This window comes from Charadrius vociferus, unplaced genomic scaffold (assembly GCF_000708025.1).
Source record: "Charadrius vociferus isolate BGI_N301 unplaced genomic scaffold, ASM70802v2 scaffold436, whole genome shotgun sequence".
In the NCBI taxonomy this organism is placed as follows: Eukaryota; Metazoa; Chordata; class Aves; order Charadriiformes; family Charadriidae; genus Charadrius; species Charadrius vociferus.
In genome coordinates this window covers 865,581-892,347 of record NW_009649187.1, presented here as the reverse complement: position 1 = coordinate 892,347, position 26,767 = coordinate 865,581, and the positions used below count along the sequence as shown (strand labels likewise).

At 36.3% G+C, this 26,767-nt stretch overlaps 1 protein-coding gene across 1 annotated transcript in view; it reads left to right on the top strand.

Moving 5' to 3' along the window:
• The window catches only part of CPEB3 (cytoplasmic polyadenylation element binding protein 3), an 85,012-nt gene that overhangs the window by 42,031 nt on the left and 16,214 nt on the right, over positions 1-26,767 (top strand). The window contains exons 5-6 of the mRNA XM_009888685.1: positions 11,927-12,094; positions 13,937-14,026. Coding sequence (XP_009886987.1) covers positions 11,927-12,094; positions 13,937-14,026 — 258 coding nt within the window. The remainder of the gene's footprint in view (positions 1-11,926; positions 12,095-13,936; positions 14,027-26,767) is intronic.

Sequence of the window (26,767 nt, the reverse complement as noted above, 5' to 3'; positions counted from 1 at the left end):
GAATGTTTCCCAAAGGAATTTTGAATATGTGGCCCAAAGTTTAAAAGTAGTCTAGTACTTTCCAAAGATGCAATATTCATATGTCTCATCTCAGAATTTTATTATGACCCAAAGGAATTCTTCAAATGAGTTGATAGAAATTCTGACTATGTTGCATGCACTTCTTGCATCTACATTTGTTATTATATGCACACAAATGCTTAATCTCAGTCTATGTATTTTAATAACATAAAAATAGAGTTCCTAGATTATTCTGTTCATTTGCTTTTTGATACTTTAGCAAAACAAATTCTTCAGTGAGTTCAGATGTGTGCTACAGGGATATTGTTATAGCAAAGATACAATGCATAATTATACTTGGTTCTATCACCTCCTCTCCTTCATTAATTAATTTTCACTGGCATTCACTTTCATTTGTAAACTTCCAAATCTCTAAGAACTTCAGAGACCCGCTAGTCAAAAGAAAAAGCTTGACATATTTTTCCTTTCCGATCTTAGAAAATTACTGGACAACTCATAGTGTCCTAAAGCAAGTATTGTTCTGAACTGGTGACTGCTTCAAGATTACAAATGAGTCTTCCAAGTTAGAAATAAGATTCTGGTACCTTATAAGTCAAGGAGGTTCCTAGTCTTGTTAAATAAACTTTCTGTTAGACCTTCTAGCTCTAAAATTTTGAATCTGGAAATGTTGACTTTTTTTTTGATAGAGATAAAGCTATTTTAAGTCAATTTATTAAGTATCCTTCAGATTTCCTTGAAATGTGTATCTTTTGATATTGTGGACACATTATTACATGACCAAGATAAGTACCAACAGTGAAGAAAGAATGTTTTAAAAAAATCTCAAAATATTTTCTATTACGTCTTCCGTAAAATGTGATAATACAAATAAATGGTGTTGCTTGTTTCTGTAGTTGAAATTACCTGGTCAGATTCACTTTTAGCTATGATATGGAAAGAGTGTAGATCTAGTTCTTTGGAGTTAATGTTTTATGGATTGACAAATCTATTAGTTCCTTGAAATGCTAACTATTTGATCCATATGCAATGTGCAGATCCAATCCCATATTATAATAAAGCAATGAAAAAAAAATCAGAAAAGAAGTCTCTCAGAGTTCACATGTCAGTAACGTGTAAGTCACTATCTTATTTGGCATATAAGATTGCACAGCTCAGATATTTTAGTTCATCTAAAGTAAAGAAAAAATTTTAAGGGGTGCACCTAACCAGTAAAGATTATTTTCATGGTCCGACATAATTTAATAACATTACAATAAATGCATTTTCAGTTTCATAATTTTACAGAGTTCTTCCAATAAGGAGTATTGTGCAGTTTTCAGGCTCTAGCACAAATTAATCCTGTCCATACCTCTGCTGACATCTGTGAAGAGGGTCTTTGACAGCTTGTCAGTTTTACGTTGCTGTTAGAATCTAATTTAAAAGACAAGTCAACAAATTACCTTTGCGAAAATTATCTCCTACACGAACATACTGGAAGTACATCAGCTTGTCTATAGACTTAAGTTATCAGATTTTTAATAAGGTTTATTCATTTGAAAAGATTCTCCAGGAAGTTCTCTCTCGCAAGTTATTAATTAAGCCATAATGAAGCTGCTGAAAGCTTTTGATCTGCTTGATGTGGGTGAACAATACTCAAGTTTCTATACCGAACATTTTCTTGATGGTAGTGATAGTAACGTGTTGAATAAATATCAGTGTATAATTGATTGGCTTCATTAAAAAATATGTTCTAAGAAGGTGATTGCGTTTCAGTCAAGCTTGGTAATTGTTCTACCAACTTTCTCCCTTGTGTAGCTAGCTGTCTTCCCAGGGGAACTTTTCCCCACAGTTTCTGATCCATAAAAATTGAACCCTTAACTAGAGATTAAGCTGTCAGAGTGGATACTCCTTGTTTCACATGACTAACATCTGTTGTCTCCAGGAGATGAAGGAAGGTGGTTTTTGTTTTCGCAAGTGTTTCCTAACTTCAAAGGTTTGGTTCACAGGGATATTGAACTATAAGTTATTATTACGCCTTCTTGTACTTATCTATTGTGTCAACATTTAATTGAGTCGTGTCAGATGATACACATTTGTAGGCTGAGCTTTTGTGTAGTCATCATTGATACCTATATTTCCAAAATGCCACTGATTTTTATTTTCTGTTGTCTTTTAATTGAAGTGTATTGTGAACAGTGTGTACTACAAGCCTTGTATGAGTATAGCCAGCCCAATTACAGTTGTGATTTGAGACCAGAATAGTAAACCAGTACAAGCCCTAAAGCGTGCATAGGTTTTTACGGAAAGGCATTCTCATGGCCTTCCTATGAAATAATCCTGTTCCATAGGAATAAATTAAACCAGTGACAGCATATAACTCTGGGTTTTTAAACTTTTACTCTTTGCAAGCCTTGGGTAAAGCTAATGAGGCTGATAATGAACACCAGTTTCACTGTTCTATTTCAATTTTCCCTATCCTCTTTGGAAGCTTAATTTTTTTTCCAGTTAGCTATGCTTTTTCTTTATTTTGTGTTACCAAAATAGCTAACTACTAGAATACAATTTTCTTTGGATCTTTTAATTGTTCTTTTTTATAGTCTGTCTCTATTGTGACTGTACTGAGTTACCAAGAGATTAAAGAAGATGAAATGCTTCAGTTTGGGGAGGAGAAGATGTAAGGTGAATGAGATGGAGGCTTAGAAAGATCACAGGGGAATGCAGAACTGCTGTTCACCATGTTCCACAGAGTTAGAACTAACCAGGCAATTGGTAAACCTTCTGGTAGATCCATTTAAAACCCGCAAAAGGAAGTGCTTCTGTAGTTTGCTTTTGGAACTTGCTGCCACAGGAATTTGTGGAAGCAGATAGCATTGGCAGGTTCAAAAAAACATTAGACAAATTCTTAACAAAAGGCCTTTAAGCAGGTACTAGAAGTAGGTGAGAGTGTGCCTCCGAACATGTTACATCCAATGACTATGAATGCTAAGGTAATACAAGAGAAACATACCACTGATAGTGGCCAGTCTAACATGCCCTTTCTAGTGTCACTATTGAAGACAATACTCGTCTGGATGGTTCATTGGTCTCACCCAGCAGGGCATTGCAGATGAGCTGTCACAGGTATTCTAGCTGAGCTAGATGGTTCATGTCTACGTTTTAACATATTCTTATAAACTTATTCTTATCATATGTTTTAGTCAAAGTCCCCTTTTTTTTTTTTCCTGTACGTTTTCACTTGATTTCATCTCTTTCAAATAAATTGCAGAACACCTGTCTTACTAATAATAATTCTCAGAAATCGTTTGTGCAATTCTGGTATTTATTTACATGGTTTGCTTTCATCACACAAATTACACAATGTCCCTTTTTGTGTTGGAACCTTCCAACACAAACAACAGGGGAAACCCAAACTTATTCCCAGCCTAAGTAGTGAGCTGAAGAATGAAGTTGGTTTACTTGTTGATACACAATAAGCAATGATCTGTTGCTTGATTCTTGGTTTTCAGGATGTATATTAACTGAGCAAGAGTAACTTTAAACAGCAGAGTAACTTCCCTCAGCCACATAACTTTTTTTTTCTTGCCAACTTTGTCACACTGTATGTTCTGGCCCCTTGCCTCTCCAGAACCATAGGCAAGGGTTGTTAGGTCACCCCTTCCTTCTCAATCTTCGAAGGCTGTCTTGCGTGGATGTGTGCTTCTGTGTGTCATGCAGTTATGCTCATCTCATAAACCACGTTATCTCAAGAGTTTTGTGGCTCTTCATAAAATTTTGCAAGTGTGTTCTTATGCCACCATTAGACCCTTTCTCCTTTGACTGCCAGGTAGATGTTTGGAAAATGCAAGCCTTAAAGTTCTTTTTCATCAGTTTCATATAGCTTTCTTTGAGATGCAATTAAAATTTGAGCATTTCAGTTGTTTTGATTTATTGCAACAACGGGTAATCTTAGCTGCAGGCTTTGGGGAATTCTAATAGCATTAGCACTAAATTTACTTAATTGCATTGCAAGATTTGGGGTTTGGGGAGTTTGTTTTGCTTGTTCGTTAAAAGCTCCTATTACTGTTCTTCAACATACCATTTCATGTTTGTAAAAATGTGCTCAGCTTCTGGGATGAGGTGAGTTAATAGTTTCAGGAGAGTTATCAGGAGGTAAAAGAATGTATTGTTCCTTTGTATTTGAGTACATGCAATTTGGGACACAGTGGTTATGTAACTGTCAGTCTGTCAGTTAAAGAAAGTTGCAAAAGGATGGAGAAACACAAACCCGGTGGTGATCCTTCTGGGAGTTGCACAACTGATTGGTGCCTGCCTGTAACAATTTAACGTTACATGGAAAAATGTGCTTATCACTTCTTAAAGCAGCTATGTTTTCCTTAATAGTGTAATGTTCTATAACATACCTCGGAACCAATCACTTTTGTGTTGAATTTTGAAACCGTTCAGGAGATGGTTTTCTGTGCAAAATGACATTCATATTTGGCACCAAAACCAGTATATGGGAGTGACTTCATCAGTGGTGGGTACAGTTTTGGGAACGCCCAGTTTCTTTTCTTTTGTCTTCTCCTGTAATTGTCCAAGAGAGAAAGTAACTTCAGACATATAACACCGGCAATTTAATTGTTTCTAATAGTACAATAATTTTCTTACTGGCTCCTAAATGTCTTCATTCAAGAATAATTTCTAAATTGTTTATTTTCTAAAATATTTACTTAAACTGGAGGTGTTATAAAATTTACCTGATGAACCTTCTGTTAAATCTGTTGTGCTCTGAATTTTGCCTTGTGAATAAGATGGGTATTTTTTATTAACTTGTCTCAAATGACACATTCTTATTTTGCATCCTGTGTAAACAACATAATAAAGTGTGCGTTGACATTTTTAAGTTGCCTTGCTGAATGCTGTCAGCTTCTTGGGAAAAGTAACATTTTAGTGTTAACACTGCATAAAATTAAGTTCATTTTCAAATTATATGTGTATGTATATAAAATATAATCAACAAAGGTGAAACTTCACCTTCTTTGAGTGTTTAAATGTGATGCAATGTTTTTAAATCAGCAAAAGCTGACTAGGCTGACTGTTTTCGGTTTAAGTGGATTGCGCTATATTCCCCCTAGAATTTACAGGCAATTGTAAATATACCTTCAGTAAAACTTTCTTATGAACATAAAGATTATGTGTGTGAGTGCATATATAAGATAAAAATAATACTATGCAGTGCAGTATAACATAGAAGTGTTATAATACATGAATGGCAATAGGTTATTCCAAAATTTACAGAAGTCCGTGGTAGATTTTTGCCGTCATGTACTGCTACCTGTTCAGAGCCTAAATGTTTACATTAAGCATATAAAACTTCTTAGAAGGAAAGACAGAAGTCTTTTTCATCTCATACTGAAGTAATGCTTCTTTATTTAATTTTTAGATTGGTAGCATTATGTTTGAGGAACCTCTTTCATATAAATTACTCTCAAAACGTGTTGATAGCTATACCTTGATACATGGTTATTTTTTGGTGTATGGGCATTCAGCAAGACAAGGACTTACTACATGAGGTCTGACAGCGATCCTTTGCTATCATAATAAGTAATGAAATACAGCTTTAGCAGTAACTAGAAAGGAGGAGGATTAATTTTATTTCTGCTGCAAAGCCAACTCTGGTATTAATTCTCCCTATCGCTTGCTGTGCAAGGGGCAGAGTCTGTTTTGGGGCTTAGCAGCTACATCACTGTGGCTGAATAGTTGTTCACACAAACAGCTTCTACTGTCTTTATGTTAAACATAAATTGTGAAACAGTTGTTCATCTTAGCCTTTGAAATTTTTTAATCCCTCTAATGAAACACTCATATAGGTGCTCTTCTGTGGCCTCACTGATGGCAGGAGAAAAGACATAGGTGTATGGTGTCTGAGACCGTGTTTCTTCAGGTCTTGAGGTAGAAGAGAGGTCACTAGTGCCTGTGCTGAATGAGGTTCAGCCTTGCTTTGGGTAGCCTCTGGGGCCACTCAGAGGTGACAGCCAGAGGACCAGTCAGCAGATGAGTAATTCTCAATGAGCCCCAACTGATCTGTCATCTAATTGCTGGCCAAAGAAAAGTAGGTAGGGAAAGCTGGGGGGTATGGTGGGACACCTCAGAACGTGCATTTGAAGATGGAAATAGGAAAATGGGAAGAATGGAAAGGTTTTATGGTGGAGCACACTTGGGATACAGAAGGAGGGAGTGAGTAGATGAAGTGGCTTAAAGGGGATTGTAGGGAGAGCTAAAGGAATCACACCTAAAGCCTAGGCCTGTAGGGCAGGACCAGAAGGCATTGTGTTAGTTTTGGAAATAAGAGATGGGGTTGGCAAGGAGGAGGAATACAAATAGTATTGCAATGAAGAGAGAAAGACACAAAACAAGGCTCTGTTACCTATTGCCTAGGCCCACTTTCTGTTGAAAAAATACCCGATCCCTAGCCTTCCACATTTGATTACCTTGGAAGACCACAGATGTCTTTTGTGACAGACTGAAGTCCCTCTATAGAAGACACTGTTTTCCAGATTACTTTCTGGTAGTCTAAAATTTCAGATGAAAAAATGCTGCTTTTTGCATTTCCAATTATATCACAAAATATGCTTCTGCACTTGTACAACATTGTGGATTTTGCCATTGATGCATGTCTCATTGAAATGCTGTATTAATTCTAGTAGTTATAAAGACATTTTTTCAATCTGTTTTTATTTGTCTGAACATACTGGCTATTAGGTTCATATTGTTTTGGTAGGATTTTAGTATTTACAGATGGTTAATTATTTAAATTGAAACATAATTGGAAAATACGTTTTCCACAACTAATTAATAAAATGCAAAATGAATTATTTTAATTAGGATTACTGTTGATGATGTTTATTGCCTCTTAAAACTATAATCCTAAACTATTTTATAGTACTTTAAGTCTGATATGCCTGATTTTTTGGATACCTTTTCTGTGTAGAAAACTTGCACAGCAGGTACGTTCCATGTTTTTTTCTTGGGTGGGTTTTGTGACCCCCCCCTCCCCCCCCAGCTGTGTCATCTTCAAACTTCTTCTCTTGTCTTGGGTTGTTTGAATTTCATCTTGCACTTTTTGAATGTCTTTTCCTTCTTTATGGTGGGAGGGGAAAAAAGCAAGAGGTAGAAGCTACGTTTTCTTTGCTTTTGGAGCTAAATCTAATGACAGCTGTACCGACAATTTTCTTCTGTGTTTACATGCAGCCAGGAGCTATGGGCGGAGAAGAGGTAAAAGTATTTACTAAATGTTTTGTTTGCTGAATAGTGGGAGAAATAAATATTTAGTTCTCTTATGATAAGATGATGTTACCAATTTTAACATTATTTGGTTGATCAGTTGCTTTGTATAAATCAATCTCATATTCTTTGTTTGCAAAACATCTCCCTTTCAATAGCAGATTAAAGCAATGATGGTCTTGATCTGATAACTTCAAGTGTGTTGCTATTACCAGTGAACTAGATGATGACTGAATGTAAAACATCTTTCATGACACATATTTATGACTTTAAATGTGTAGTGTTCCAAAAAAAGATTGTTTTCAGGTTTGGGTTTTTTTGGGTAGAACTGCAATTTTTAACTAGTGCATTGAACATTTCAAAAATACTTTTTTCTTAGATGAAATCTCTTTCATTGAATATTACATTTGAGTATTACATTGGATTACCTTAGGTAGAACATTGTGAATATGAATACTAATAACTGTCCTCAACAGTTGCAATTATTATTGATAATAATAATTTAAAAAGATACAACATTTGAGCACATTTTAACTTTATTTCATCATAGGCAACCCTTAAAAAATAAAAGCGGACTGAAAACATTTTACAAATATACAGTGCTGCATATAAGTTTATTCTGAGAGATTAATGAACATAGACATTAACAAGCTCGCTAACCACCAAGAAAGCCACTAACGTAGCTTACATTTATGTATTGTGCTGTAGCTTACACAGACTGTTTTTTTTCTTGAGAAAATAACAGTGAAGATTGCAGCTTTTAACAATTAGAGTTGGGCAGTGTCATCTGGTTGGGTACTTTGGCATTAAACTTCATTTTATCATCTTTATCATGGATCTTCTGTGACAGCTGTGCATGTGCCATCACTTTCTTTTCAAAATGTAGAATTTGCATCATGTTTGTGAAGAAGCTCGTAGACAGACCTAGCCATACAAGCAAGCTGATAGCATATAAGTAACCTGTAGTTTGCACTATGTATGGATTGAGGCAGCGGGCCATATAGGCTGTACTAACAGAGTTTATAATATAGAATTTGAGCTGATTTTGTTCAAAGCTGACTGGTTTTAGTGTTTATTTGAAAGTTAAAACAAAAAGAAAAGATTTACATTTTCCCCACGAACTTACCTTCCTATTTTTCCCCGCTTCCAGAAAACATGCTATTGTTAACAGATGTTGAAAGCATCCTGATACTTACACTTTTTCAGTGCTCTCATGGTACTGAAACAAATTGGAAAGTATGTGGAGTATAAAATATTGTATATTCTCTGTGCATGTGAACACTGTCTAATTTCATTTTAAGATTGTGCAAGTGTTTCCAGGTTGATCAAATGGCACCAAAGCAGGGAGAAGGAGGGGGAAATCAGTTGGTCACTATTGACTTCCTGCAACTCATGTTTACTTGTAGAAGTGAAATACAATAATGTGGCAGTAATTGTGATGAATACAGTGTTGGCTGTTTTATACAAATTGTAGTGATGACAAAACTGGGCAAACAAGTTCTGAATGTGCTGGACTTTCAGAATTTATTTTTCACTCTAACAAAAAGCATGTTTCACTCCATAATAACTGTTTCCTATGTGAAATTCAGGCTCTTCTATAGTAATAAGTAGATTTGTGTGTGTGTGTGTCTTGTCATTAATGTTAGGGATTTTGTGACTTGCCTCATTCATACAATACTAAAATTTGTGATATTCATGCTTTTTTATTACCTTGAATTTTATAATATTGTTTTGAGCTTTCTTAACCTTAAGAAATACGAAATTCTACAACAGTCTGTTAAAAAAGTGATGTGGTGTTTATCAAACGTTCTCATGTATCCCTCTCTATTATTGTTTTTGCCATTTGCATTGTGGTAATATGCAGAGTACGCAGAGGCAAACCTGTGCAGGGACTCATTTCATGTTTATTATACTTGGATATTTTAATTAGTGCTTGATTCTGTCACTGTGACTAAGCATCTTCAGTAAGACTCTTTGAGTAAAGAGGCGAGTGTTTCTCTGTAGGTATCATGCTTAGAGCTGTTGAGTCATGTTCTCTTAGGTACCTTCTTTTTAACTTTTACAACCACTTTTTCAGATACAGATGTAAGCACAGCTATGGGAAATCAGCCCAAAATCTATTCTGCTACACTGACTACTCAGAGATGCCAGGGGAGAGGCGCAGGATTATAAAAATAGGGCATTTAGTGATGCTTTACCATAATACTCTCCCAGAGATTTGCCTCTGGGGGTTTCTTGAGGTGATGTCTCAATATTTATTGCTTCAGAATGGGTTTTTCTTCTGTTCTGCTTATTCCCTTTTCTGAACCTACATAAACTTTTCAGCATCCTAAAAAGCCTGTGGCAAGGGGTTCCACAGTTTGATTTGCTTTCAGCCATGCCATGTACAGATTGTGTTCAATGCACTTTAGTTCCCCCTTACTGGAAAAGACAGTGAACAATCATTCCCTATTCCCTTGTCTTTATGCTTTCTGTTATTTTAAATGTATACTTCATACATTTAACTCTATACTTGACTTAAGTATAGTTTTAGATCATCTTTTGCATTTACTTAATACGAGTACAATGCTTGCAGACTGTCAAGCATTTGGCATAAGAAGTGATATCTTGCTTTTTAAGCCGCTGTGTGTTTTTATTATCTCCTTCAGAACTCAGCACTTATTCAGCCTCCTCTGTAAACCTGTATTTTAGTTGAACACCTTGTTCTAGTATCTATTAATCTGACATGTCAGCTTCCACTAATGACTCATATTTGTTGTTTGTTTTATTTTTTACAATAAGGTAGGTTGGGGGGTGGGAATTAAAAGATTATTTAGCTTCTTAGTAATGTCAATCTCTTATGAATATTTCCAAATTTCCTACTTTTCAGTGGGTTTTCTGATTTGATACTTCTACACAATTTTAGCCTTCTTTATTATTTCTCTCATGGATGGGTTCTCTTTTATGCTGAAATGCATATGTTATATATGCGCATGACCTGTTTGTTTATTAACAGAATATTCATCGAAGATCTTTCCTGCTTTATGCTGTAAACCCACTATTTCTGACAACCAGTTATACTAGACTTTGAAGAGTAGCATCTGTAAATCCCTCTCTGATTGTGGCATTTCCCCTGTTTTTTATGTTCGTGCTTAAAAGCACAGTAGGATTTTTGCTTCAGTGGATTTTTGTATCTGTGACCTCTGCCAATGTTGTGCATTCAATATATTCTTTCTAATTAAGGCACTGCTAGTGCCTGGTGTCCATAAAAAATCAGGCTGGTGCTCTGTGGCAGTCAGACCGTCTTTCCTGGTTTTTGTTTGTTAGCTTGTTTTCCAGACATAGGATAGCTGCTTCTTTTTGTAATCTGTTCTTTACTACTGGAGTTTTTACTGATATTTTCAGTGTATACATTTTTCTCACTAGTATCCCTCTGAATGTCTTGATTTTTCCCCTTGCCTCTGTTTGTATTTCCTGTACTTCCCTGTGCTGTTAATACCAGTATGGTATTAATTCTTCGTTAGGTCTTGCCAGAAGTCAGTTTCATGTAATCCATTACCTTTGAATTTAATTATGTGCCCTGCTATTTATATTTCTAATTAGCCCTCCTATAAACTTTTTGTAACAATTAGTTCTAATTCCATCCCTGGGAGCAATCCCTCCTTGATATGAGGGGACAGTTAGCCTTTTCGAAGTTGAGATGGGGTTCCCATTTATACATCTCTCTACACTGCAGGATTTATTTTTCAAGTCAGGTATCGATAGGGAATTATTACATTCTAAAAGTGGTATGTTCTACAGTGTTGCTGTCGTACAAACTTTGAATATTGCATTACCTTCTGGGTTAATAAATCTGTTCTCAAGATAATGTGTGTATACTTTGGTAGTAATAACAACAAGTTAATTGCATCAGATGATCACAAATAAATTCTTTGCTTTTCATTAACAAACTGAGTAGCAGCCATTTATCTTGCTTTTTGTTAATTCATTACTGAAAGGGTGTTTTAACACTGAGTAACAGCTTGACAGGCTGTCCTAGCTAACAACTTTTTTCTTCAACTGCAATTTTTTTGTGGTTTATTTAACAAGATTTTAAAGAGCTAAGCTTCTTGCTTCACCTACATGTTTAATATCCACAATACAAAGCTTTTCTATGTTTATTTTGCTGTTTGCCCCCTACTCAGACTGGTCCTCTGTTCACTCGAGGAGGAAGTGATGCAGCCCTTGTGGTTAGGACCCTGTAAAGCACTCTGAAGGAGACTGTCCTGCTCTGCAGTGCAATGGCTTGAGGGATCTGCTCTTTAAGATCATTCCTTCAAGATCTGCTATGGAAGATTCTAAGATTTTCTAAGAATCAGTTTGAAATGCAAATCTTAAAAGGTTCTTTCTATAGCTATGACAGAATTTCATCAGATAACTCATCGTTTTTCATTGCTAGCCATTTGCAAGGGTTTGTTTTAAAGTTAAATTAGGTTTATTGTCTTGTAAGGATAATATAATATAGTCTTAGGAAAAATAAAAGCAATACTAATGAATATCATTTGTATAATTGGACCACTTAGCGGGGCCCTTTAATGCAAATTCTGTTAAAGCAAAACTGTAAAACAAAATATAACATTTTTACTGAAATATTTAATTCTCCAGGAAATAGCGTTAACTATAGATACTACAAAATCTGTTACAGGTCGGTCTTCTCTCTTTCCTTTTGAAGATGGCTTCCTAGACGACAGTCATGGTGATCAGTCTTTATCATCGGGTCTCAGCTCTCCAACACGCTGTCAGAATGGTGAAAGAGTGGAACGCTATTCTAGAAAGGTGTTTGTTGGAGGTCTTCCTCCTGACATTGATGAAGGTACTGTGACAAAGTTACATTGGTGAGATGTGGGAATTGGCTTTCATATAATTATTTTTAAAAGGTCAGATTTTCATAAAAACAAATGTATTTCCCCAGGTATGTCGCTTAGTGCTTGTGGTGTTATTTGAAACAAACACCACCACCCCCTGCAACACCTGAGAATTTACTTGACGTTCTTTTGTACTGTACATCAGAAGAGATGGAGGCAGGCATGCCTGCATAGCAGGCCTTTTAATCTGCAATAGCATCATGTGTTCCCACGTATGTAAAGTGGGAAAGCTGAAAAAGGGAACTTAGTAGGTACTGTCACTCCTCCATAGTCTTTCCCTGTTCTTTTTAAAAGATGTGGTTGACTTTAAGGACTTTGTTAATACAGTCTTTACCAAAATAAATCAGGCTTTACAAATGTAGGGCAGTTAATATGGTTACAAAATAATAACCAGCTTAATAGGGATGGTAATTTTTTTTTTCCCTCAATCTCAGTCAGTATCTGCTGTACTTGTGTGTGCCCCCATACACCCTGACTCCCAAACCAAAATCATGATAGCTTTTGATGTATTTTTCATATTATAGATGGCATACACCATTATCTACCTTCAATTAGTATACACAGGGAATTTCAGGATGCCTTATAATGAAGAGAGGGATCTCTGAATCTGATCTACTAAACTAAAGCCTAAACCATGTGCAATTTTAATAAAGAAATAGTGTGAATTGCCAATCTATGGTTTACAAACAGTTCAAATGCAGTTCCCATGTCACATCATGAGTTGCAAGACTGTTGATACAGGGACTGTTGGGTAATCTGAATCCCCAGCTCTGAGAAGAAGCAGGCCAACAGGTACAACTGATGTACGCGATGCTGAGTCACTCAGAATCAAAATACATGCCTTGCCTATTCTGCAAGGAAGTAACATGGCCACTTGGGAGCTGTCACCATCTTCCCTGAGAGATCTACTTCAGTAACAACTTTTTTCCTTCAGATTCTGAGTTATGCAATATGTGTTTTTTGGCTCTAGTCACTCGAAAAATCTGACGTGCAGCTCATGGGGTCACATAAACTGGACATATCTCAAACAGCAATCATAAAACTGGAAAACCACTGCCTTTGTCTTCAAACTTTTCTCCTGATGGATTGTTGCTCTGATTTATCTAGCATCACATTAGACACAATTTTAAATTAATTCTTGCTTTAAAGTACATGAATAAATACATTGAGAAAAAAGATTTTAAAAAAATAAAATACTTTTTTTTCTGAAGCATTTGCATGTAAACCAAAATTGTCATATAGGATAGTTTGAGATGTCTGCCACGGTGTTTCTAAATTGATGCTTAAAAAGCAAAGAAATAACTTGATAATTCAAGGCAGATTTCCAGAGGGGACTGAGGCAGGTGAAATCCCCACAGTCTCATGACCTGATGCAGCCTGCTTTCTAGGGCATGCCACAAGGAGTGGCCACGCCGACATGTAGCTCCTCTGTCATTCCCATGTGGCTGCATCTGACCCAGCTTTGTGGCTATAAATAGAAATAGACTGCAGCTGAAGCATATTCACTTTTGATAGATCATGTTTGCATTTAATCCTGCTGCAAACTTGCATTAGTGGAATGTAAAATTACTTTTTTAAGCAGCCATCTATAGCATAGAGATGAAAGAATATTTAGGCATCCTCTATGTATATTATTGCAGTTTTCGGTGTTCTTAATAGATGTAGAAAATAGTCTGGGTTTGTTTCTCTTTGGTTTTTTTTTTTGTTTTTTTTTTTTTAAAGTAAGAATTTTTATCTTGCCACTGTCAGTTTTCAGATTCTCTCTAAGGTGCCTCGTTTGTTTTTTGTAGATGAGATCACTGCCAGCTTTCGTAGGTTTGGACCTCTTGTGGTGGACTGGCCTCACAAAGCTGAAAGCAAGTCATATTTTCCACCTAAAGGTAATTAGTTTAAAATACATTTATGCAGGCTATTATGGTAAAAGGAAACTACGTCTGCAATGTGGCAATCCATTACAAAGAAAAGATTTGACTCTTTATGATGAATTTTCTCTCAACATGCATGTTTTCAGCAGTTGTCATGACGGAAAAAACACAATTCGGTGACTGAAATGTGGTCCTGTGTGTGTAGTTTTTCAGCAAGCCTGGAGTCCTTGAATCATGCCTTAATTTATACTAGGCTTACTTTCAAAGGCAAGTTGCAGAAATTTCCTAGTGCTGATTCTGTTGCAGTTTGCATATTGTAGAAACTATAGGAATAATAGCTGGAAGTCACTGGTGGATTTGGTACACGGTATTTTGTAGAGAAGCGTGAGTCCGCTTTGTGTGTGTTCTGACCCAAGAAGTAGTGATCCTGCCCAGACCACAAGGTCTGCATCAGGGCTCACTGGCTCCTGAACCGCAGCAACAAGGTCTGCTAAGTGATGGCAGGATGGCATCATGCACCACGGTGACGGAGTTTCTAGGTTGGAGCTGATTTGGTTCAGGGTGGTTTAGAGTGCATGCAGGTGGGGCAATTTCACATCTGTCAGTGAAACACTATGAAGACCTGTTCTGGTTGAGAAAGAATAGTTTATGGGAAACCTGTTTGGGAGAGTTACTTGGCTAAATTGAATTGCTCTTACTCCTCTCTCCTATGATTTTGTATTATACTATGCACATTCTGTTCTCAGTCACGCGTGCCTTTTGCATATAGTTTGGGAGTTCACTCTTGATCTGAAAGAGTAACGTGAAATTATACATAGAATTTCTGATCTATGTTAAGATTTTCTGTTCTCACTGACCCTGAAAGCTCTTAATTGCTCATTAAGGCCACTGATAATTTTGGCAAAACAACGGGCTGTTTAGTTGGTGAACCAGCTAATCCTACAATATTTTGATAGATATATTTTGACTGTAAAAGACACATAAATAAAAGCCAACTTAATTTATCTGGAAGCTTAAGTGCTGGAGGCAAGATAACTCTGTGATAAATGCTTGCCCTGTGAATAGTATTTGGGGCACTTAAAAACAGAACAAAACCCCATACATGTTCCCTCTTTCCTGTTCCATTCTCACAACTCAGCCTTGCTGTCAGTACTTATTATGCAACATCTGTTCTTGAATTTAAAAACAAACCAAAACAAACAAACCCCAAACCAGCAACAAAACACCCCAAACATCAAAAAAGCTCCATATATTCCTCAGGACAGTTGGTAAAATATATGATTGTCCCTTTTTTATTTTATTTTTAATGCTCTTAAGGCTCTTTCTGGCTAGTGAATTCTGATTGTACCCTCACTTCTAAGTTTTTAAAAAAAAAAACAAAACAGCTTCTCCTTGTCCCTAATATCTGTTTTTACCCTCCACGTGTTTTTTTTTCTTTTTTTTTTTTTTTTTTTTTTTTTTGTTCTTATGAATTCAATATATAACTATTCATGGTAGATCAACATGGGACTTCCAATTATGATTTTGTTCTGTATCTGACAGTGGACTAGTTATGCCTCGCCAAACTTGTAAAACTGTTTTTGAGTAAGTTCTATTTTAGCAGAAGACAAGGGAATGCAGCCTCACTTCTATTTTTGTCATGATTCTAATATAGGAAACAGCTTTCAAAGTCCCTGCCAGTTGCCCTGAATGTCTGTCTGAAAGTGCTAAACAACAGTCAATCCCAACTGTTCCAGATTTATTTATAACTGACTTAGTTATCAATCAGGGCTGCAGCATCATAGGTCCTGCATTCCTGTCTTTGAGATTCACTTACAGTCATGTTAAGCTTGGTAGGGTAAATGTACTTGCCTTACTGTGATCCCCATACAGGCAGAATCTCCACAGAAGACAGAATGTTATTACCGGGAGTTGAAGGGTAAAGTTTAAATGCATTTTATATTTTTTTTCACAGCTTTTCCGTCTATTTTATATTTATAAAGAGTACTTCTTTTCCAAAGTTATTATGGAATCATTGACAGAAGTACCACAATAAAATGTCTCAAAGGCTGGTTTTCATTAGAAGTTCCTGTAGAACTAAATTTAAGTAATTTTTTTTTATTTTTTATTTTAAGCTGTTTTGATGCATTATCAGGCATTTCTTTAAAAAATACAGTGAAATGAAAAGAGATATTTGAAATTATGCTTGATATAAAATTCAGTGACATGACTTATTCAGCCATCAAATACTCATAAATTCGTATGTTTTCTCCCTTCCCTTTTCTAGATATCTTCTCTTCCATGTTGCATTGCTAGTCTGTAAATTCTCTGACATTTTGAATATGATTCTTTCAAATAGAAAATATGTCCAAAAAAAAAGACAAATTATAGCAGAGAGAATGAGTTGTTGTTTGCGTGCTAGCAATCTCAAAGGAAAACAAGAAAAATGGATTGTTGGAATGCAGTGGGGACGATGTGGAGACTAATCTTTGTTCACACATTAATAAAGCCTGACCTCCAAGGCTTCTCCCACCTACTCAAATGTGCCCTGGCAGGAAAACAGAACCCTGCTCTTTCTGAAAATACACCAGCACCTCCAGACAGACTTCAGTGTCCTTTTGATGGATAGCCTCTTTCATTATTCCTTCATGTCTGTAGGGTCAGACCAGTGGGCAGTATCTGGACTTATTTTTTTGTTTGTTTGCTTTGATAAGCGTTCAGTTTAGAGGTTTGGAGCAGACAACATCAGTAGTAGATGCCATGGGTCAGCACAGTCAGCTGAGTTTTACACCGGGGCGGTTTTATATCATGGTTTTCTGTCATAGTTACATCCAGGTGATGACATCCCTCACAGTCCTGAGTGTATTAATACAGACTTCCAATATCTGCTTATTGGTATCATTTATTGGATTTGTGGAATGCTTACTATGTTGGTGCAATATATGAATTCCCTATAGTTGCACTATATTAGGAGCACTTTGTTGATATTCTTAGGACTAGCAAAAAAAGGCTGCAGGAACTATTCACCATGGCTAATCTGATCAAGCATAAAATCTGAAAGATTAAAATAAAATGTTGCTTACAGTCTAGTGGCCTTCACCACCACCCTGCACCTGCCCAAGGGCTTTATCTGGTTAGTTTAGTGGGCAAGTCAGGCCATAGGTGCGTAGGCAGTTCCAGCAAGCCTTATTAGCTGATTTATTAGTTGGTGTGGTTGACTAGCGTAGGTGCAGTGGCATGTAAGCTGTTTTCAGGACTAACTGGGGTCCAAAAACATTCCTGCAGCGTTGAGCTTGAACAAAGGTTTTACTGGATTTGGCATTCTGAGCAGGATGGTGTCACCACAGGTCCACTTAGGCACATTACCTCAAGTTTATTGCCAGGCCTGATGGACATAAACTGGTTGTGTGTGAAATATGCTGAACTGCAATCTCCAGCATAGTGACTTACATAAGGCTCATTTCAGTGCAGTGCCAACATTATGAGTTTGGACCTTGGGGGATCGCAGATCAACATGGATATGTCTGCACCATACTCCTCAAGCACATCTATACTAATGATATTTTCCTGTTTTTCCTGTTTTACCAGATATTCTAGGGTTTTGTTACCCTTATTGGGTTTTGCCCAACATCACAGAATACACTGTGAGCGTTTAAGAAAGCTGTCTGGCTTGGTAAATGGTTGAGTGTTGGTTAGTATAATAACAAAACCAAAATCATCTGATAGATCAAACAGCCCGTACAGGATGCATTGGTTGCCAGTGAGTTCGATATTTATGTTGCTGAGAGAGGGCCCGGTACACCCAGCTGTTTTGTCACTGAAAGTGTGTATTATGTACTTGGGCAAGAGAAGCTGATAACAGCTGACAATGTATATAAGAGGTGCCTGTTTCTAGTTCTGAGCATCTGTATTATTGCCTTAACGTTTCTTTTTACCTCTCCTATGCTTTGTAAAGCTTAGCACCATGTTTTTATGTTGGTGTCATCCATTAGGTGATTTTATTGCTTTGCTTCTGAATAAGGCTAATTCATTCCCACTGCCTGCAAAGTCTTTGGATTACTTCCTTTGGCATCTGTTTGGATATGTTAGTAACGGAACTGGCAAAATTATAAATGCCATGTGTTGGTCTTGGGTAAGCAGATGCCCAGTTCATAATGTGTTTACTTGGCTTTCACCACAGAGTATTGGGAATTAAATGTGGGTTTTGGCTAAGTATTTTTTGAGTACCTGTGAGATGTTGAGAAATAATGAAATATGCACTAAAGAATGTTATCGAATGTAGTTACACATTACCGTGACACAGTCTATTTCTCTCTGGCAAAATCCAGATAATTTGTATTTTATTGAAATGTAAGTTGATGGGTTTTTTACTTGTCTGCTGAGTTAAGCAATGCTTATGCTAACTACAGTATTTTTTTTTCCTTTTTTCTATTAAACAGATGGTGCCAACTGTTCCAAAAACATTCTTTTAGGTTTCTTTAACAGATTGCTAGCTTTAAAACAACTTTTAAAAAAGTCTTTACTGATTTTTTTTTCTTTGTGATAACTATGATTTATCTAGCAATCACTGAAAACTGCACAACATATTTTAAAATTACAAAAATTATTCAAAAGTTTTTCTCTGTTCCTTTCCATTTAGGAGGACTGATGTTTATCTGGATAAAGATGAGATTTAGAGTGAGAAAATAAAGCACGTCAGAGCTTGGAGATAGGATGGGTTTGGAACGGGAGGAATGCTTTGGCTTTACAGTTGATTTAGATGTGTGGTGCAGCAGTCTGATCGTCTTGTGTTTCCCCTGTTCTTCAGTTAGCTATTCTGTTATTTGATAAAAATAAGCACACTTGTCCCTACTGCTCCACAGGGGACAGTAAGGGTGAACAAGATCTCATGAAGAAGAAAATAGTGTATGCATAGTTGCACAAAGTAACATTATGAAGTGATTCTCATGCTTTAATTTAAAACAACTGGTGGGACAGGCTGTATGAGCCTTCCTGATGGTAACGTTAGATGGGAACACTGTTGTTTGAAGTCTTCTGACTGATCTTGATTTCACGGATGAGGACCATTTGCATGGTTAATTCCATTGCTACTGCAATGGCAAGGGCAGCTTTTGCCAGGGGAGCAAAAATGAACGGCTGCAAGGAGAAAGTATGTTTATGTCTGTTCCAACACACACGTGCGCAGTATCACTCTTTTACCCATTGACACCTGAGGCCATACATAATTCATAGTCCCTGTGTCCTCCCACAGCAGGGCAGCAAAATCCCAAATCCATGTAATTCACAAAATGTGTGGTGGCAAAATGCAGTACATACTAATCTGCTCTTCTGTAGCTGTGTAACTTAGGGTTGTTTTTTGTATAGAGTTTTCTTTTAGGTTTTCGATTACTTTTGTTTAAGCCTCCCTTTGTAAAGCTCTTCATGCTATTTCCTATCTTGTCCTAATTGTTTGAGGATTCTTCATGGTGTACTCATAATGATGATTTTAAAATATTTGTTTTTGAGACTGCTGTGCTAGTCATCAAAGAGCATTCAAGGAGCTTGCTCCATATAAGAAAATCGGTGTCCCTAAAACTATGCCATTTGTAATTTCTTTTTCTAGGGGTAACCAAGAATCTGATGAGGCATAATGTATTTTTTAGCAATCAAGCCTAGGCAGAACAAGTCTGATTCTGAAGTAGTGTTGCAGAATTATTCTCTCCCAGCTTTCATGTTGTTTTCAACAAATGACATTTCTTTCGGAATTGCTAGGTTGCTATTTATTTATTTTATTTTATTTTATTTTATTTTATTTTATTTTATTTTTATCCTGAAAAAACCACAATTTTTTTAGCAAGCATTTGTTGACCCTTCTTCAATCAGCAGCTAGGGAATGACCAGGTCTCTGCAGAAGAGGCTCAGCATCCATAGTCTCCACGGGATTTGGTAGTAAAGGTGTTTCTATCTATCAGTCTTACTAGTTGCAGTAACAAAATAAGTAAATAAAGGCTATTTATTGTGAGAAGAATATAATGATTGTAGCCAAATATTCCTAAGGTAATTCAGGTTATTACTGAAAACCTTATTTTGAGAGCCAGGAGTGTACAAGTTTAGAGAGGATGGGTGGTATAGAATTCAAGAATCAAATTTGGGGTTTTGGGTTCTAGTACAAAGTCATAAGGCAGAGTAAATCAAACCCCAGCAGCTTCTGTCTTCCTCATTAGTGTAAACCAAATGTTCCTATTAGAGAAAAATCTTATTTTTCAAAACCTAATTTTTCCCTTTCTACCTACTTCCCTCTCCTCTTTATTCTCCTTATCTGCTGTCAGAAAGCTTTTTCCAATCAAGACATGACAAATTTGACGTAATACTGAATCAACTCCTTCTCAGGACTGTTTTTGAAGTGCAGCGGTGGGCTTGGGAGGGGCAGATGTTGGGCTGCAATTACTGATAGTGGCTCTCAATTATTATTCTATAAGAATTGATCTTGCAACACCACGTGCTTGATAACACTCTGTAAGACATTCTTCTAAGTGAGGTAGTCTCTTATGAGATTTATGTAATGGGACCAAATCAAATTACCTTCTGCCTATAACACAAAAGAAGGCTGTTGTCCAAATTTAGATCTCTGTCCTATCAATAAATTTATCACTCATTTATGTTAGGGTTTAGGGTTTTTTATCCTCAAGAAATTGTGTTTGACTTTTAGTCTACAGGACCCTTGTCTATGTATAGACTTCTTTTATCTTCTTTTTTTTTTCTTCCTCCAAAGACTTCAAAGTTCTTAAGATATCTCTGACAGGCTGGAGTACATCCTCACCAGATTCTTTATTACCCACCAGTGTCCCGGCACTTTTGGTAGTTCTTTTGATCAGATGAATAACATTTTAAGGCTCAACAGTCGAATCACATTGGATAATATGATGTCTATGTACTGTAATATGTTGCATATGTACAACAGGCAAATAAAGGACTAACTTTTCTGTTTTTTGAAGAAGTAATGTGGATTTGGGGCTAATGTGTCATCCAGGAAATAAATTCAGTAGCTCTCCATCACCTAGGTTCCTCTTTATTGCTCAAGCAGATTATTTAAGCAGGAAAAGTTCTGTTCCCGCAGAAGTGAGAGTTCAAGGGCTGTGATAGTCCTAGAGTAGCTTTTCCAGTGCATGTTGCTAATATGATAAAGTTTACCGTCAGACTTACTCGTTATCCACGTGAAAATGGAGATTTTAGTATTTGGTATCTGAAGATGAATACAAGTCTACAGTTTCTCATGGCCGCACTTCTAATTTGCTAGAGAAACAACTTGCTTTTATACTCTTCCTCACTAATGTGCTAGTATCCAGAGTTTCCAGAAAAAAAGTTGTAAGGACAATCCTGTGTGATGTTTACAGTTTTAGTCTGGATGTGCATCTGTCAACCAGCCTCTTTCATATCTGAATCTATTGGAAAGTGTTTTATATAAACAGGGGGTTGACTGCAATTAACCATGTAACTTCATTTTACAGCATTAGTCATAAATTGCTAGAAGAGTTTTGTAGTCATAACTGTTCAGAAGTTTTTGGTAAAAGCAAAATACCTTTTTTTTTTTTTACAACACAGAATTCAAAGTGAAAGGTTGTTTTACTGAACTCAAAACTGCATTAAATTCTAGACTTCTTCCGTTGGACTATGAGATTATTGGAAGAAGATGGGATGCCTCATAACTTGGTCAGCGGTCTCATCAAAAGGCCTTGAATTTCCCACAGAAAAAAATAAGGTTTCCAAAAGACCTAATTGATTTGTTGGTAGCAATTAAAGGAGGTGTACTTTGGGAGCCTTTACATTGGCCTGCAGTCTGTGTCACTTTTCTATTAAATTGTATCTAACGCCTCTTGGTTTTGCTTTGACTGATGAGCTAGGTAGTATGTTACATGAAGAGAGATACTTAGGCAACATGCATTGTTTCCAGCAAAGCCAGTTTGGAAATTCATATGCATCGCATCTGCACCTGCTGACAGGTTTCTTTTTTTGGTTTTGTTTTTTTTTCATAAGCCTCCTGACTCTTTAGGGAAAAATTAAAAGTCACATGTTGGAGTTGCATAATATTCTCTTTCCAGAACAGTCTTGCCATAAATCATCTCGATGCTTTTCTGTTGGTCATGTGCCAAAGAGGCAGGCTGCTCTCTCGCTGCCTGGAAGGGTTAAGATTGCAATAGGATTTCTTATACTTTACACTTACTATTTTATGAAAGTACATTAAGTCACAGTTGATATTTAAGGCTTGCCTCAAGGGGATTGCTGCTTCCAAAATCTAAACAGCAGCTGATTGCAGTCTGGTTCATGCATCTACTAATCACTACTCATCATCACAAGCTTTCAATCAAATGCCCAGTTCAGTGGGTTCTGTTTAAATAGCAATTCTAAGCATCCACTTTCTGGACTAACTGTTGCCGTAAATTTGTTTGGGCAGATGCTGAAATAATTGACTAGGATTTTTCAGTAAGACTTATCTGTGTATAGTGTCCACATTTTTTTCTTCATTGTTGTGCAGTTGTTACCTGGAGTAAAACTTCTTGAAATTCTGACTTATTTAGCCTAAATATGCCTCTGACTTAAATGGAAAATAGACAAGTGTTTGGCTAAATGATGCAGTAATCTGAAGAACTGATGGTGCCCAAAAGAAAATACTGAATTTCAGACAAGTTTAGCAATGTCTGTTTTGTACAGAAACAGGAAATCTTAAAGATAGTCCTTATTAAAGAATGCATTCTTTTGAGTTTTATGAATATTGTATGAACTTTTAGATTTTTCAGTAGTATGTCTTGGGTATTCAGTATTCCATAGTATAGAGGTAACTGACACCACCTTACATGCAAACTGAGTATTTTTTTAATTTATTGGGCAATTAATTTTAAGAAAGCTAGACTTGGTTGTGATCACAGGTTTTAAATCTTAATGTTCTTTAAGATGATCTCGATCTCAAAGAGGAAGGAGGAGCCCTATGAATATCTCCTAATAATCAAAGATGACTCTTGCAAATCGTCAGCTATCCAAATCGGGGACAGGGTTAAGTTCAAATTTTGTACTGTGTTAGCTCTTACTTTGGGAAATGCAGATCCTCTTTTAAAGAAAGCTTTGTATATAGTGAAACAGAAGCACATAGAGCTTGATGACTGACTTGAAGACATTTCCTAAGTAAGAGCACTGAATCACGCATTTTTAGGGGTGTGCATCTCTGTCATTTTTGGGGGCGATAAATAAATATATTAGACTTTGATATATGGTATAGTAATTGAGTATACATGTATATTGTAGTCCTTATATCAAATGGAGTCACTGAGTAGCTTACACATCACACATGGCCTACTCAGGAGGTAAAAATACAGCCTGGCTTAGATTCCCACTGGATTTGTAATTACTATGAAATGTCAGTACGGGGAAGAAAATATGAACTCTGAGAAGTCTCTTATTGATGATATATTTAAATAGTGAATGGATATTTAAGCTAAAATGAAGTATATTAAATAATTCTGTGTAGCTACTGTTTATACTGAAATTTTGCATAGGATAATGTCTAAAGGGCTCCTAAGCAGACCGAAAATACACTCCTTCTTCACTACTGTCACTTCATAGTATACATACGAAAGAAAATGCTGCTAATTCTGATTTGAATGACGATCAGTTCACAACATCTAGCTAAATTTTCTTTCAAAACCCACTAATACCTAAGACACTAAAAAAAACCCAAAACGTTTAAGGCAGCAACAACAGAGTGGAGAAGTGAAAGCATTACCTGGAATTTCAACATATTTAAGTACAGAAAAAGCTTTCCATCACTTGTCTGGTTACTTCCTATAGATGACTTTTGTCAAATGGAAGCAGTTGAATGTTTGTCTGATTCTCATTAACCACTTCTAAAGCCAAGCAGATTTTACTGTGGTTTGTGTCGTCCGTCGTCCCACCCCCAATACTATTTTCATTAAATGTTGCCTTTTCTTATGTTTTGTAAATGGAAAGATAGGAATTGTTCTATAAGTATTATGGGCTTCAGGATAAAAGCTCCTTTGAATAGTGATATCAAGGACTTGATAATATTTAGTGCTGTGTCTTGTTTTGCTAATAATCTATGAAGCACCAAATTCTTCTTTCAAATCATTGAAATAAGTTCAAGAGGATGATTGGGGGTGGTGGTGAAGAGAGAGATTCTGTACTAGCAGTGCAGCATATTCACTGTTTCTGAGGGTCATCTAAAAAATAAGTCGTTCCCTACTCCCAACTCCTGATCAGTTGTAACCATTTCATGCATTACAAGCTTGTGTTCTCTTTATAAATTCCTATAAGCATTATATTTATCATATTCTGTTTTCCATTCCTAGAATCACTGCAGTGATGCACACAATTCTGCCCCTAAGATAATGACACTGTAGTATAAAATTAGTGCAATATAATCTGAATATAAAAAACGGCAATTTATCAAAGGTAATATCCCAAATTATACTTCTGTTCTCTCAAATCGGAGGTTCGGACTGGCAATGGGAATGCATCAGGTGCTGGAATGAAAGATGCTGTGGATGCCTCTGCCCAAGGCAGCATATATGCCTCTCTGATTTCAAAAGTTAGGAGCAGCTGAGAACTAGTGTCTCTCTCAAATGTCTCAGCGCTGTGGTTGGCAGCTTTTATTTATTTAACACCATGCAAATTCTACCTAGTTTTGGGAGCTATGATGTTTGTGACTACTGATTATACTGTCTCAGTGTTATCAGTAGTCTGTTGCATACCAATGGAGGCTGTGCAGTTTTCACGTAACAAAGTGAAAAACATGATTTCTTAGAGCATTTGATAAGCCAAATAATTTTTTTGGTGAAATGTACCATTCTGATCTCCCAGTAAAATCCATACTCTCGCTAACCTGAAACTTTTTTTTTTTTGAGAGAGAAATTTGCTCTGCAACTATGAGTAATCAAGTTTTGGAAAAACCTTCTGTTATGAAGCAAGGTTTTTCAGGCTGCATCTTTTCTATATAGTCAACAAAGACAAGAAACTTCAGCAACTAGAACCTGAAAACAATCCACATGTGAGTGAACATTCAAACCAGTTATTAACCAGCAACTCACCACAGCAGCAACTGACAAACTGCCTACTTGAGTAAAAGAAGAAAAGTCAAAAGCTAGTACTGAAGCTCTGCATTCTGTCCTAAGAAATATCTTACAGCTTCAGTTCCTCTCTAGGCACAGTTCACTCACTGTGAAGCGCAGGTTATCTGTCTGCTTACAGGAGAGTTAGTACCATAAATACTCAGGAAATATGTTGCTGACTTTGTCTATGTAAGTGACATTGGGTATCTTCTCTTTTTGATTGAAGTTCTTTACATTGAATGAAGCTCTTGACAATTGTGCCAAGTGTTTTGTTGTATCACAGCTCTAGTAAGTGTTGTTTCCTTTCTTTAAAAACAAATCTTACAAAAACTATATAATTTAAAATGAAAACCATTTATATAGTAAACCCCAATATCAAATTTTATTAATTAAAAACACTGGACTTCAACCTGGATATTTGGACATTTGATTTCTTCCCCTGAGAATCTTTGTGTTGAATTTATTTTACCTCATGCTGACACTATGCATGACACAGAAGCTAAAATCAAGCCGATGATTTATATTTATCTAGAATTTTTCTATGTTAATGTTGCTTGGACTAGAATTGGAAATGGGCTTATTTGCAAATAAGAGTAACAGGTTTTGTTCAAACTTAGAAAATGATCTCTTTTCAACCATCTATTCAGGGTAAAAGCAGCAGCAGCAGCCCTGACCCTCTCCAGATGATGACAATGAGCTGCTCTGCCCAGAGCAGTCACCATTTCATATTGCCCTTCAAAACCAAAATTGAAAAATTCAATTCTGAATTTAGTTGCTTTTTTGAATTTTATGCATCCATTTTACGAATGCAAATGCATGTTTTTTCATGCTGCTGACCCAGTAAACTTCACAAAGAAGCTCTTGCCTCATCAAAAATTTAGTCTTTGTCATATGATTAATTCATATGACTACTCTCATAACTACAATAAACCAAATTGTATGTTATAGCCTTTCTTTTATGTTTTTATACCCTTTAATTCTGATTTATACCTGCTATAGATCATGCGGCAGTCTGAACTTTTAAAATGGCTGTGACCTTTGAAAGGAGAGACAACCCTTTAAATTTGCTGTTGCAATGTTTTACACTAGTGTAGAAGTAAAATGCCAGATAAAAAGAGAGTCTTTAGTACGCTTGTAGAATATTCTTTTAGTTTAAAAAAAAAAAAGGCATTTCAATGTTTTCTCTTACAATACTGGTTACTACATGACAAACTGAGGTGGCATATGTATACTGGGGTTTTTCCACGTAAGCAGTGAAAGTCCTGAGGTAGTGATGACTAGCAAATCCCTTCTGCTTCTTGACATGTTTTGGAATTGAAAAGACTTTATAAATCTTTAGCTGTATATATTTGCTATAGCACTATCAAAATGTTGTCCCTTTTATTCAGCACAGAAGTGCAGAGCACTCACTGGGGCACCTCTCCCATGTCCCGCAAATAATGTATGTCCTCATGGAGCAAGCAAACATTCCATAGGTGGGTTGTTTGGTTTTTTTCTCTATTTAAATTGAAGATGTGGGGAAAAACTGTCCATAACATTTATGACAACATAGGAGGTTTCTAATTTCTCTGTTATTTGTGATACGGTATGATCATTAGTAGTAAGGGTTAAATGTTAGTTTCCATTCTTTTGATAATCTTATTGATGGAAAAACTGGAATTATGAAGACATGTGATTTATT